This window comes from Rattus norvegicus, chromosome X (genome assembly GCF_036323735.1).
Source record: "Rattus norvegicus strain BN/NHsdMcwi chromosome X, GRCr8, whole genome shotgun sequence".
Taxonomy (NCBI): domain Eukaryota; kingdom Metazoa; phylum Chordata; class Mammalia; order Rodentia; family Muridae; genus Rattus; species Rattus norvegicus.
This window is the reverse complement of record NC_086039.1, coordinates 115,813,784-115,829,032: the sequence shown is the minus strand read 5'-3', so window position 1 is coordinate 115,829,032 and position 15,249 is coordinate 115,813,784. Positions and strand designations below refer to the sequence as shown.

Sequence of the window (15,249 nt, the reverse complement as noted above, 5' to 3'; positions counted from 1 at the left end):
GATGTGGAGTCCCTAGGCAAGTTCAAGTATGGAAATGAACAACATTCATCAGAGAGAATTAGGCAAAGGCTAACATGTAGTACTGTAATGCTATTTGATGTGTTACTTAGAAGCTTTGTAGGAAAGGCTTGGTTTTCCAAACTCTGGAGATAGCTCTGAACTTCAGTGAGCTATAGACTTAGTTAACTTTACAGACTGCTCAGAGGACTTATCTGTCCTCCAAATTCTTAAGACGCTTAGGCATCCATCACAATTATTATGCTAATCATAACAAAATACTGAATTAGTATTGAGTGGTTCTTTTTGCTTGAGGCATTTATATAACTATCATTTATATAATATTATACAAATTCTGGTGTATCTGTCCACTAACAATTCTCCATGACAAGTGTACAGCCTTAGTTCCTAAAGAGACACACTTTCCTCACATGTTTTCTTTAAAAAAGGGCAGATACACAGAATATTATGAACTTCAAATTTATTAATATAACAAAAACATTTCTTTATATTTTTCTTGCTGGTGGTAGTGGTTGGGTTTTTTGTGTTCTTGTTTGTTCATTTGTCTTGTTTGGATATTTTTTGTATTTTTGAGACAGGGTTTCTTTGTGTAATATTACTGTGTGTCCTGGATTCACTTTGTAGAACAAGGTGACCTTGAACTTACAGAGATCTTTGTACCTATGCATCCTGAGTATACATCTCCCTTTTCTAATGTAGCATTTTGAGATTATGTTAGTATATCCACAAAGTTATGAAACCACTACGGCTATAAAATTCCAGAAAATGTTTATTCTCTGATGGAGAGATCCCGTGCCTTTGGTGACCACTATTCTTCCATCTCCACGTACAGGATTCTGTATAACTGAAATCATTAGATACATAGTTCTATGAGACAGTTTCGCTTTAGATAGCATATGGTTTCAAGGCTTTTCTATTTATAGCCTCTTATTAGAACTTTATTCAATTTTATAGTAAAATATTATCTCACTGTGCTAGAATTTTTAGCTAGTAATCAGTTGATGCTCATTTGGAAATGATTCACATTCAACGAGCTTCTTCAGAAAATACAGGAAAAAAAGATGTTTTCCTTATTTCATTTCAGTTAATCCTCCTCAGGATTTTGAAATACTGGATCCTGGATTACTGGGTTATCTCTATTTGCAATGGAAACCTCCCGTGGTCATGGACAATTTTAAGGAATGCAAGCTAGAATATGAGTTAAAATACCGAAATGTTGACAGTGACAGTTGGAAAGTAAGTAAAGCATGGCTGGTAACATCAGAGTGATGTGATCATTAGGTGTTTTCTTGCAACCCCCGACTTCAGTAACCATGGCTTTGTGTGCCTTAACAGTTCTAGTGACTATATGAAAAGCTGCCATGTAACCTTCTGTGTTCTTTTCTTCATCTTATTCAATAAGACTACCCAGAAGAACAAGAAAACAAAAAACCTAGAACTCAGAGATATGAACTTGAAGAACATTTATACATTTTGCCACAATTTATGATTTCTCCTTTTACTAGTTTAATTTCTATAATCCTAACAAAACTCTTGGTGTCGAGATAACTCTTTGCATATACATCACAGAACATAGCATTGTTCTTTATATGGATGGCAAGATCTCAGTGAAAGCTTATTGAGTTATTAGATATTAATAAAGCCAACTATTGTGTTCACTTGGAGTTCTGTTGAGAAGGGTATACCTTTAGCTCTGTAATTCTGCTGGGTAGTATTAATGAGTAATTCAAGTTTAATACTTATTGAACAACATTTTAGACAAGATACTCTGCTAGGTTTCCAAAATATAAGACTCTCTCTCATAGATTAATTTTTTCATTTTTGAAATACTTAAAAATTGTTCAATTTTCTCCAGTTGCCTCTGAGACATTTTTATTTTATGGGATTCCTGAAGGTTTTAGAGTATATCTGAAATGATGCATCTTATAACCATGCAATACCCACATTGTTTGTCAAATGATCTATTTAACTCCAAGTTAAGAGTTCATGTTTCTATCATAGACCCTTTTCCTTTACTAAATGTTTTCTGTTTTTGAATGACCTAATTGAATAATAGCATATACAGAGGTTATCATTGAGAGAAATATATCTATTGTCATAGATATTAATTATTGTTTAGTCTTATTAACGTGAATCACCATTCAATGTATTTCTAAACTGGACTTTTTCTTCTTTTTGTCAAACAGACCATAATTACTAGGAATCTAATTTACAAGGATGGGTTTGATCTTAATAAAGGCATTGAAGGAAAGATACGTACGCACTTGTCAGAGCATTGTACAAATGGATCAGAAGTTCAAAGTCCATGGACAGAAGCTTCTTATGGGATAGCAGATGAAGGTTAAATCAGTTTCCTTTTCCCATTTGATATTATCAGAAAATCCATATAGAGAATAAGTTCCTTAACCTCTATGATCATTGACCCATAGAGATGACTTTATGCACAGTAAGTCCTGTGGCAATTAGACATAAATAGACTCTTTCTTAGTAGAAGTGACTTGACCTTTTCTACCTCATTAAATAAACAAAATTTTTAAAAAAAACTAAGTCTACATCTTATTATTAGAGTCCTCAGTATGGAGGTATATTAGTTAGCATGAATGGGGATTTGGTCAATCCTTGAGAGCATCTTTGAATACTTAATTTAATACTTTGACATAACCTAGTGTTAGTAAATGAGCCCTCAATCGTTTTCCAGTTTGCACATACTTCTTTTGGTGAAGTGATTTCTGGTAGCTTCCTTTTGCAATCTTTCTCATTATGCTGATTGCTAAATGAAGGAGCACAGCCAAAGGAAGTCAAATTGCAGTGACTGCATAGATGATCTGTCACCATGTCTCTTAGGTCTTCATAGTTTGCTCATTTCATAGGAAGCCTGGGAACTAAAATTCAGGACATGAAGTGTATATATTATAACTGGCAGTATTTGGTCTGCTCTTGGAAGCCTGGCAAGACAGTACATTCCGATACGAACTATACTATGTTTTTCTGGTAAGTACTTTTATACTTAGAATCTCACACTGGGCGAACATCTGTCAAGATTAGTCCAGAGTACAAACAACCATATCTCTACTGAATTACAGCTGGGTTTATTGTTTTAAAAGTTTGAGTATTTTTTATAACATTTATCTTTTTTAAGTGCAGCAATCTGTTAAACTGGATCCTCTTACTGTTTCTTAATTAACTGTTTCTGAAGCTTTAAAAACATAGAATCTTTTGAAGATTTTATTTTCTATTCAGATTTAATACATTCTAGGCAGACTCACCGCTCTCCTCCCCTGCTTTCTTCCATCCCTCTCAACAAATCCTCTCCAACTATTTTGTCTTTTTGGTTTGTTTTAATTCTCATGCTGTGGTCAGATGAGTTTAACTAGTGCTTGTGTGGGCATGCATGTGGCACATGGCGGGGGGACTGACCACTGGAAACATAGGTTACCCCACATCCCCATCCCCACCAGCAGCCAGCTCCTTAATTGCTTTATGGTAATACAATCACCCACGTTCTGACATTCTTTTGCTAAGTTGCACATCTGTTTTTCATTTCCCGTCTCTACTGTAAGAACCTTCCTTTAGACTCCCCTCGTTCCTCACTTGGACAACTGCCATGACCTCCCAAATGGCGACTGCTCAGATTGTAGCATTTTTTTTCTTCCTGCTCATTTCTGCACCCTGGAGCCACCTTTGTCTTCCTTCTCATTTTTATACACCATCTCATGATCATGTATCCCCCAGTGGCTGCATATTATGCCCAGGATTAAATCTAGGTTGCCTTTCAAGTTCTTACTTCACTGTGTCACTACCTTTCCAAAACTATATAGTATGCTATGGCCAGGATCAGTATGCTACTCTGTATCGATCAATCTTTACATCTTTTCCTTATCCACGGCTTGAGTTTTGTGCATTACAATCTGGAAGGGCTTCTGCCTCACTCTGTAACCATTTTTTCATCCTTTAGGCCCATTTGATATCTAAATTCATTGACTGCTGATCACGCCAGCTTTCGTTCATCTTTGCAATTTATTGCTCAGGTGATACAACAATTTATCACATACGTGTATACTTTGTCTCTTCCAGTTTTTCTTTTAAAGATGGCTGGATGTGAACCAATTCTTACATTTCCCTTAAGTAATCACAGAAGGCCACACTCACAATAGATTAATGCTAAATATTAACTAAATGAATGAAACCAAGGATGGTAACACTGATAAATGGAAAAAAAACAGAGATTGTACATTTACCAAAGAAAGACAAAACAAAAGAAGCCACGCTTGTAGTATTGTGAACTCTAAGTTCATACTCTGGTTGCATCTTTTAAAAGAAAAACACAATATATAAATGACTGGGCGTAAAGGAGTAGTGCCTTTGAGAACTGGGTTTGAAACCCTGCTCTGGCATCATATAGCTGGGTAGCCTTGAGCAAACAATTTCTTGGGGGGAATCTTTCACGTTCCATATCTTAAATTGGACAGACACATTTCTAAATTTTTTGTTATTAAATCAATAAATATTAAACATTTAATAAATGAAACACACTAGCCTAGTTTTAAAACAACAAATCAAAGAGTCAAGGAAGACACTCTTCACATCACAGTTCATGTTTAACCTAACTTATCCTCCCTCCCTCAGTGAAATGGGGAGAAATAAAGATTAACATTTTTACAGAGGGTATGTCAGTTTTCCCAGTCACAAAGTCACACAGTCAACTTTTGTAAACCTAAGCAACAGTTGGGCATATTGATGTGTACTGGTCATCCCAGAATTTGGGAGGCTAATGCAAAACAGTCACGAGATTGACAGCAGACCACTATGCTATACAGTATGTTCCAGGATAATGTATAGTGAAATCCAATGTCAAAGACTCATGAATAAACACAGTCAATCTTGGATATGAAGTCTCCCTCACTGTAAGCAGATAACATAGCCAGAAGATTAAAATTTATAAACACGTCCCTAAAATAGGGTACTCAGAATAAGATGCATTCAATAGAGTCTAGATATGTTCACTAGCTCCTTATCAGCTGCTATGCTGGTCTCATTTCAGAAGGGATTTTTGACTGCTTTTAAAACCAAAATCATATTTTCATTGCAAGCTATTTTTTTTAGAAAACAAGTCAGGATTTACTGATTTAAAATTCAGTTGCTGACAAGGCTTTTTATCCCCATCATACTACTAATAGAAATATTACTAATTCAAAGTTAACTTTAAAATGCCATGGTAAAACCTCTTGCTTAAGACAAAGGGAAAACTACACTTCATTGATAAAAACTCCACACTGCACTTTGCTTTGTTCATTTCACTTCTTCCTCTAGTCATGAGTTTTCAGGCTTATATCACAGTGTTGAAACGTCAGAGAATTTCTTTTTATTTTAGTAAACTAAAATTAAAACCTAGGAAAATTAAATATCTGCTCTTATATCTTATTTCTACTCAGATAATTATCTTAGTCAAATATTAACAAGGCTAAGTATTCTAAAGCTTTAATTCACAAACTTTGATGAGTCAACAAAAACTAAATAGGTGAATAATGGTTAAATTGCTTTGAGATTTCATGAAGATTAACACTGAACTGAATCTCCATGAAATCAACTCTTTCTGTTTTTCCTGCTCTTGAATCTATATCACGCAGCACATAGTAGGTGTGCTAAAGCATGGTATGCTGTTAAAAGATTCTTTTTCATGTTGTCCATTTTAGGACTTGACTTTTTCTATTTATTTGAGAACATTGTACATGGGTAGCATACTTACATCATTTGTACCTCTCCCTCTCCTCCCTCCAACTGGTCTTGCAACATCTCAATTTCTCTCAAAAATCATGACATCTTTTAAAAATAATTATTGTTACATATGTTTATATATGTATATATATATGTGTGTGTGTTTGTGTATGCATAATCTACTGAATGAATATACTGTGCTTATATGTGTATTTCATATAATATAAGATGATTTAAAACTGAGCACCAAGATACAAAAAGATACTACTAAACAATTCCCAAACTGTTTCTTGTGTTACAGGTATGAGGGCTTGGATCATGCCTTACAGTGTGCTGATTACCTCCAGGATAATGAGAAAAACGTTGGATGCAAACTTTCCAACTTGGACTCATCAGATTATAAAGATTTTTTTATTCGTGTTAATGGATCCTCAAAGCTGGAGCCTATCAGATCCAGCTACATGGTTTTTCAACTTCAAAATATAGGTGATCTGAGCAAATGATGTCAACTTAAAACTCGATGATTCTCCTTTAGGCTGATTCTCAGTGAGCAGGAGAGGCAAGAGGAGACAGTGAGATTTATTATAGTGATGGCAGTGCAAAGCTAGAGGCATGAGGCAACCTATAGGCTCTATTAATCATGGCTTTGAATGATAAATGACTGAGAACCAAAACAGTTTTATTTCTTCTGAATTTTAATTTTAATTCTAACAGTTATAAGTGTGAAAGGTTCTAGAATCAAGCAGAACTGGTGCAATGTTAGGTGTATACTGACCACAATATATGTGTTACTTAGAAAGTAGTCAAAATAGTAATTGTAGTAAAAGTGGTTTGGCTGTTTCTAAAGTTGCAAAAATGGGAAAATAATTGCAATGATTTGGGTCTTCTTAGTTTTTTCCCCTTGGCCTTAAATACCAGTGTGGGCTTTATAAAAAATGATAAAATTAGTTTTCCATGCCAGGTGGTGGTGGCACATTCCATTAATTCCAATGCTTGTAAGGCAGAGGCAGGTGGACCTCTTGAATTCAAGGCCAGCCTGGTCTACAAACATCCTGAGTGAACCTTCAGAGGGATTGGTGCCACCAATAATAGACTGAGTCTTTCTAAATCAATTAGCAAAGCAGTCTCTTACAGACAGGATGTTGAAGACAGATTATTTCATTGAGATGTCTTTTTTGGATGAATCTAGGTCATGTCAAACTGAAAAGGCTAGGGAGGTCATATACTTCCTCTATGTCCACAAATGCACACCGATCTGTTTTATACACGGTAGGTTTTTTCAGGAATACATGTTTAATAAATTTAGAAGAAAACTATTAATAACTTTATAGAACTATTACCCTACTTAGAAAATCTCATCATTAGCAATTTTCTGAGGAACCAACACAAGACAAGGGAATTATGGCATTTGAACACACACACACACACACACACACACACACACACACACACACACTACTTGATAATAAAGAGACAAAGTTCTGATTTTTCTCTAGGAAGACACCACTGGATTATATAGAGCTGATTATTATAGTTTATAAGCACAGTCAAATAAATTGGTTTTCCTGAAACTCGTAAAAAAAAAAAAGAAGCAGGTTCTAGGATAGCCAAGCTACACAGAGAAACCCTGGATACACACACACACACACACACACACACACACACACACACACACACACACTACTTGATAATAAAGAGACAAAATTCTGATTTTTCTCTAGGAAGACACCATTGGATTATATAGAGCTGATTATTATAGTTTATAAGCACAGTCAAATAAATTGGTTTTCCTGAAACTCGTAAAAAAAAAAAAGAAGCAGGTTCTAGGATAGCCAAGCTACACAGAGAAACCCTGGATACACACACACACACACACACACACACACACACACACACACACACACACACACTACTTGATAATAAAGAGACAAAATTCTGATTTTTCTCTAGGAAGACACCATTGGATTATATAGAGCTGATTATTATAGTTTATAAGCACAGTCAAATAAATTGGTTTTCCTGAAACTCGTAAAAAAAAAAAGCAGGTTCTAGGATAGCCAAGCTACACAGAGAAACCCTGGATACACACACACACACACACACACACACACACACACACACACACACACAGACAGACACACACAGAGAGAGAGAGAGAGAGAGAGAGAGAGAGAGAGAGAGAGAGAGAGAGAGAGAGAGAGAGAGTTTCTCAAATAACAAAATTTTTCAAAAAGTCCATCTTGATGGCAGGCCACTTTGGTTTTCAGACACATCATGAGAATAATCTTGACCCATGTAGTTTGTCCCCGAAAGTTTTGCTTATGGAGTGTCCCAAGCTTTTGTCAAGGGATGTTGCTAACTTAGCAACTTTCATGTTGAGATAGTTTCCTTTTGCTTTTCAGTTAAACCATTGCCACCAGAATTCCTTCATATTAGTGTGGAGAACTCTATTGACATTAGAATGAAATGGAGCACACCTGGAGGCCCCATTCCACCAAGCTGTTACACTTATGAAATTGTGGTCCGAGAAGATGATATTTCTTGGGAGGTATGGATATTGTATTTATTTGCCAAAATCATAAATATAATTTTTAAAAATGTAATACGATATTGGATAATCAAAATGTGTTGCTGTTCAAAAGACAGTTATACCATGATAAATATTTCAGAAATTCCAAACTTTCCAGAAGGCCAAATCCAGTCAACAAAGGAAATATATGTATATTAAACCAAAGTTGCAAATATCCTGGAGACGATCTAGTCACTTGTTTTCAATTTGTTTTAATAAATGAAATTTATCCAAGAAATTGAAACAGATTGCCAACAAAACACATGTGTGCACGCACCCCCACCCCACACACAAAGCACTTCTTTACGTACAACCATGAGGTCAAATTAAGAGTCCTCAGGTATACAAGAGATTTCCTAGAAAAGAAAGGATTGTAACGAAGGAGATCACTGTGAGACTCCAAACGTCAATGATACATTGATTACTTTAAGCCCACCTTGGTATATCCTGCTTTGATTTGTTTATTTCCTATTTAGAAATTGGTAGAGAGAGGAATGTGAACTATTAGTTTTCAGTGACTCAATTTATATACAGGTGAGAAACATGTCCCAGACTGGTTATTTGACTTGGCAGTCAAATAGTTTGAAGTAGATTCAAAATTTGATTCGCAGTCCACTTAAGTCTATAGTATATATTTTCAGGAGTCTGTACATAAGTTAAATAAATAAAAAGCAATCATCGTGTACAAGAAGAACTCTGCAGCAATTTGAAGTATAAACTGGAAGTAATTTATTTAGTTTTTTTTTCTTTTTGTGGTCCCTGTGAGAACATCTGAGTATTTTGTGGTAGTCCTATATATGAAGTGATAGCTTTGTGTCGTTTCCTGAGCATTATTGCATGAGACTTCAAATGTTAGTCAAACCAAAAAGAGGAGGGGATGCATTTGGAAGATGAATATTTTGATTTCCATAAAATTAGCATTCACTAATTCATTAAGCCTTTTCCCATTTATAAATCCCCAAACATCTGACACTCATCTGGAGATAAAGAACACTAAACTATGTAGTTATGACTTATTACACATGGTGTTTCTTATTACAAGTAACCTATTATTATAACAGGACAAAAGATAAAATTAAATACAGATAAGGAGTGGAAGAAGAATGCCTTTAAAAATTAGTGTAGAGTGGGGAACATTGCTAGGGTTGGACCTTTCTAGTAACTCAATGCTGCTGTTTTATGTCCAAAAAACATTTGGAAGCAGAGAGGTTTTCGAAATCTCTGCAGTTGTCCTGAGTTCAAATAAACACACCACAGTTTTCCTTGGCTTTCAGTCTGCCACAGATAAAAATGATATGAAGCTGAAGAGGAGAGCAAATGAAAGTGAAGACCTGTGCTTTTTTGTAAGATGTAAAATCAATATATATTGTGCAGATGATGGGATTTGGAGTGAATGGAGTGAAGAGGAATGCTGGGAAGGTATGCACTAAAAGGATGAGAACTAAGTAACTGGGGCCATTGGGGAACAAAATGTATTTCCTCTCGCTGCAGTTGTAAATTGGAGACCAAATAATCTCGTACGTTATCTGTAAATGGAGAAAAAGCAACTACTTCAATAGCAGATAGGCTTACTGAAAATCTAACCCTCCTTTGGAACTAGGTATCTTGTTCTGTTTTAATGGGAATAGCTTTTGTTTGTCTTTTATAAGCATTTCATAGTTCTTAGGGCAAAGTCCAGAGTCCATTTTAATCAATACTTTTTTGTGTTTTCAATTTTCACTAGAAATTTTAACAAAAAGGATGTAGCTTGCTCCAATTGTCTAATACTTACCGGTCATTGTTCAAATTGAGATGTTGTCCTGGTTTCATGTCTGTTGCTATGACAAAATATTCTCTACAAAAGCAACTTGGGGAAAGAGAGCTTATTTGGCTTAGAATCCCAGATTAGAGTCAGTCACAGTAAAGAAGAAGTTTAGTTGGCAGAAATTCCAAACTGCTCCTCACATCCACGCTACGAGCAGAAAGCAATAGGTGCATTCACATTGTTACTGCGCAGGCCCCTCTCTCCTCTCTCTTTTTCATTTAAGTCCAGGGCCTATTTCCGGAAATAATGCTGCTGTATTCAGGGTGGGTATTCCCATCTCAGTTAACCCAAATAAGAGAGTGCCTCACAGGCATGTCCACCGGCTAACCTTCTCTATACAGTCTTTCATCTAGATGATCTTTCCAGATGATTCTATAGCATGTCAAGCCGATAAATGAAAACTAACAAGGACAGAGTTTATATTTAGTTAAAAAACATTATTTTCTGTACTAATGGAAAGCGATTTATGGTAAAAATGTTTTCAAATTTCACAGGGATACAAAGCCTAGAAGGTGACACATAGTGTGATTTATTTCAGAATAAATTTATATTATTGTAAATTACTAATAATTATTCAAAATTGAAGAAAAATCCCTTCAACAGTCCTTATGTAGTTATTTATATATGCATGTAAGGATAAAACATAGTGGACTTTCACATGTTTCTGCGATACTGGAGTGGCTGTCTCTACTTCCCTATAAATACAGCAAAATCATTGTTCAATTTTGATAACTGAATCCTTTTAAAGTATCTACTATGTGTCAGATTTCAGAGTTAGATATTCAGCAGCACTTATTACTCTTGTCAAGTCTACATTATTCCCAAGTTGGGAAAATTTAATAATAACAGAGCAAAATATATTATACAACCTGTAGAGATTATGCAGGAAAGTAGTACTGGTAAGCCAGAGTTCAAGCAAAAGATGTATGCATAAATACAAAGAATACTTTTTTGCTTCTACATTTTTTACTTTCTTATGTTTTGAATTATTTATTTATCATGTTTTTCAGCTTTTCTATTTTTCTTTTTTATTAATAATTTTACTCATTTATATTTCAAATGACATCCCCATTGCCGGTTACCTCTCCACCACTCCAGCATCCCCTTACCCCCTCCCGCTTGCCTCTATGAGGGTGCTTCTCCACCGGTTCACCCATTTCTGCCTCAGACCTGTACTATCCCCCTAGGGGAGGTACAACCTGTAGAGATCACGTCCAGCAGAGTGGCAGAGCCCTCAGTTAATCGATGGGGCCTTCCACCTACCTCAGAATTTTAAACCCAGAAGTGTTCCTGTCCAAAGGAACACTGTCGGGACAAAAAATGGAACAGAGACTAAAGGATAGTTCATTGAGAGACCACTCCACCTAGGGATCCATCCCATTTTTTCCTTTTGAAGCCACTTTTGGAAATCTGGAAAACTCTCTCTCTCTCTCTCTCTCTCTCTCTCTCTCTCTCTCTCTCTCTCTTTCTCTCTCTCTCTCTCTCTCTCCCTCTCCCTCTCCCTCTCCCTCTCCCTCTCCCTCTCTGTGTGTTGAGTTATATTTTTGTCATTTGTCTAAAAATTATATCAAGTGGATATGGTGATTTTCTTTACCAGATTATCAAAACATACATCTCATCTCTTTGCATTACATATAATCTCGAACCAGTCATGCAGGGGACCTAGACTTCTTTTTCCTTGACAGGCATCTCCTGGTAGAGTCTTAATTTAGACTTACAAGGTACGAGCAAAGACATTTTGGATTGCTCATAGTTTTAGGTGCTCATTTCTTTTTGAGCACCTCAAGTTATAGAAAATTAAGACAATTACACACACACACACACACACACATTCAGTTTAAACATCACATTCATTTTTCTACAGTTCTTGAGAGTAAAAATCTGAGTTCACTTCACCCACCACACTCAAGTGCTCGTTTAAAAGATGATTTTATTTCTAATACTATTTTGTCTTTTTTGTGACAATTTTATTTGATATATTTTGTTCATATTAACCCCCTCTACTCATCCCATATCCACCCTTGCACCATCACCTTTCTACTCCTCCACCTTTGAGTTGGCATTTGATACACACTGGCAGTAAGAGAATATGCTTTCTTTAATAACATGACCCCTGATCATTTGGCCATGTTCCAGGTCAGGACCCATTTTCATGAACAACTGGGCAACACAAACTGGACTTCATGGGAGAAATATGTAGAACAATAATGTTTTTGCCACAAAATGACTTCTTAGGAATCATCTAGACTAGAGAACATAAATAGAGCCTCAGGAAAGAAACCATCTGCCTTGTTATTGTAAATTCAGCATGTCAGGAGACTTATACTATCTCTTACTTCTCCGGCAATTGCCCCCGTAAATCTTTACTATGTTAAGCATTTAAATTTGGCTCAAAATTTTCTAGAAGAAACTAAGCCCCTAAGGGAATAAGTTAAAGACATATTAAAATGGAGGTCGATGTATAGGTCTGGCTCTAAAATTTAACAGGCTGTGTGTTATTCCAAGACAAGTCTGACATGCTAGACTTGGAAAAGTTTAGTTTAAAAGTATAGTTTAAGTATCTCCTTTGTTCTTTCTATGCAGAACTAAAATTAACACTTCATGCCTTGGTCTGGTGATCTTCTGAAGCTAGAATGCTTGCCTAGCATGCTCAAGGCCTGGTGTTCAACCACTACCACTAATAAAATAGGGAAAAAACTACAAAAAAGGAGAAAAGAGAAGTTATACCTAAAATGCCAAAGAGCAATGTCATGCCTTGTCTTTTAGTTCAGCCTCTAAAGCATGAGACAAATTTTAGTTGGTGACCTTGTGAAGTGAGCTTCATTAGCGTTGGGTGTATCTTTGTAACGATACGTATATCTTAAGACCAGATCTTGTTCTTGAGATTTAAGGAACACATAGGACTTATTTGTTTAATCACTTGACTCATGTGTTACAGGTTTTTAATGAGAAGTATCACAACATGAAATTGTAAGCACAGTTATATCGTATTGGGAGTTATTTTTCTAATTGAAATGGGATAGATATCACACAGTATGTCAAAATAGGTTTTCTGTATGCTAAACTCAGTCCCAACTGTGGCATCTGTAGATTGACAAGTATGTCAGTTTAATTCCATTTCTGTACTATTGACAGTTTGCTTATGTATTAAATGTTTCACAAACCTTTATAAACCTTTAACATTTCTCATTTTGTTGTGTTATTTAATCTTAGGTTACACAGGGCCAGACTCAAAGATTATTTTTATAGTACCAGTTTGTCTTTTCTTTATATTCCTTTTATTACTTCTTTGTCTTATTGTGGAAAAGGAAGACCCTGAACCCACACTGGTAAGTTGTTGAAGGTTATGTCAAACAGTAATATACAAATCAATACATTCAGAATGCATAGGCCTGCATTTCATAGTTTTGACTGCTCACTGTGAGGTACAATTGATACTATATGCATTGTTGTAATATCCTCAGAAAATAGTCATTCAAATTTGATCCTGAAAACCCATGCTTTGGGGAGTGGCATTGAATTCTGTCAAAATAGGAGAAAAATACTTTAGAACATGAAATGCTGCAAATCTTTAGATTAGAAAACTACACAGTGCATGAACCTCCTGGAGAAAAACAGATTGGGAGGGGGGAAAGTGACATGGGGAGCAGAAACCGAAAAAAGCTGGTCACATACATTTATAGTGAAAATGAAAGGGAAATAAATGTATGCACGCTTTACCACTCAACTTCGCTTCTCCATTGTTACCTAGTCCAGGGTACAAGTCAAGGGAGTGGTGCTACTCACAGTGGGTTGGGTCTTCTTATACCCGTTCATGTCATTAAGATTATCCCTCACATAGGTCAACATGACCTGGAAAATCCCTCATTGAGATTCCCCTTCCCAGATGACTTGGAATTGTATCAAGTTGACACTTAAAACTAGCCATGACGTAGGCTCTAAGGAGCCTGTTTGGAGCAAAACATCTTAATACTGTGTTTTGTAAAGATAGAATAAGGCCTGTCCATGGAATGTTTCACTTTTCTGCTCATTGAATTTCTGAATTGTTAATACTAGTGAAATTGTATCATTACTTGCTAGTGACAGAGTTCTTTTTGGATTTCAGAGCCTCCATGTGGATTTGAACAAAGAAATGTATGCTTATGAAGAGACGCTCTGCTAAACTACTCTTTTCCTCACATAGAGTCAGCCAGCAGGAGTCATATTAAACTCAATGTCTCTTCAACTTTCAAATACATCTTCTTGCAAATCAGTGTTTGTCCTAATATTGTTGGTTTTTTGAGTAAAGTGTTGGATATGTATCTCAAGTTGGCTTAGTGTGTGATAGTTCTGAATCAGTCTTTCAAGTACTGGCATAACACATGTGTGATATCATGGTCACCTTCATTATTGCATTTAGGTATACTTTATGGGGCACAAACCCTTAGCAATAGTAAATTTACTATATCCTAGTAATTGCTTTGTTTCCTAATAACTTTGTGGTGAGAGATCTATATGTAGATCCATCAAGAGATGGGTCAGATTTTATTCAATGTTGTATTAATAAGATACTATGTTCTTCCAACTTGAACTAACCTATGGAGATACTGCCAAACCATGAAAAAAGAGATTTAATGGTTTTATGGATGGTTCTTTTAAACTAAATTCTGGGTTAAAGAACTCACCATGAATAAGTATAAAGGAAGCTTTGAATATATTCCCAGTTGTGTGGGTATCACATTTTATAAAAGAAAAAGTTTCTATAAGGGTGAAAACTATGACATGAGTAGGAACTATACTTGAAAATTTCAGAACTCATACTGACAGGAGGCTGATATAGCTGTCTCCTGAGAGACTCTGTCAGAACATGACAAATTCAGAGGCAGATGCTCGCAGCAAACTATTGAACTGAGAATGGGCTCCCCAATGGAGGAGTTATAGAAAAGACTGAAGGAACTGAAGGGTTTTCAGCAACAATAATAAGAACAACAACAATATCAACCATCCAGACCCTCCAGAGCTCCCAGGGACTAAACCACTATCCCAAGAGTGCATAGGGATGGACCCATGGCTGCAGTCACATATGTAGCAGAGGATGGCCTTGCCGGGCATCAATGGGAAGAGAGGCTCTTGGTCCGGTGAAGGCTTGATACCCCAGTGTAGG

The 15,249-nt window shown here is 36.0% G+C and overlaps 1 protein-coding gene across 4 annotated transcripts in view; it reads left to right on the top strand.

The window, feature by feature from the left end:
• The window catches only part of Il13ra2 (interleukin 13 receptor subunit alpha 2), a 71,461-nt gene extending 57,048 nt beyond the window's left edge, over positions 1-14,413 (top strand). For 3 of the 4 annotated variants that reach the window (XM_039099436.2, XM_006257427.4, XM_063279768.1), the window contains 8 exons: positions 1,103-1,254; positions 2,205-2,358; positions 2,889-3,009; positions 6,035-6,219; positions 8,136-8,281; positions 9,577-9,721; positions 13,320-13,435; positions 14,212-14,413. In XM_039099436.2, coding sequence (XP_038955364.1) covers positions 1,103-1,254; positions 2,205-2,358; positions 2,889-3,009; positions 6,035-6,219; positions 8,136-8,281; positions 9,577-9,721; positions 13,320-13,435; positions 14,212-14,268 — 1,076 coding nt within the window. In that variant the 3' untranslated portion in view covers positions 14,269-14,413. The remainder of the gene's footprint in view (positions 1-1,102; positions 1,255-2,204; positions 2,359-2,888; positions 3,010-6,034; positions 6,220-8,135; positions 8,282-9,576; positions 9,722-13,319; positions 13,436-14,211) is intronic. The other variant, NM_133538.2, reaches the window with a different exon arrangement.
• Positions 14,414-15,249: the final 836 nt, after the last annotated feature.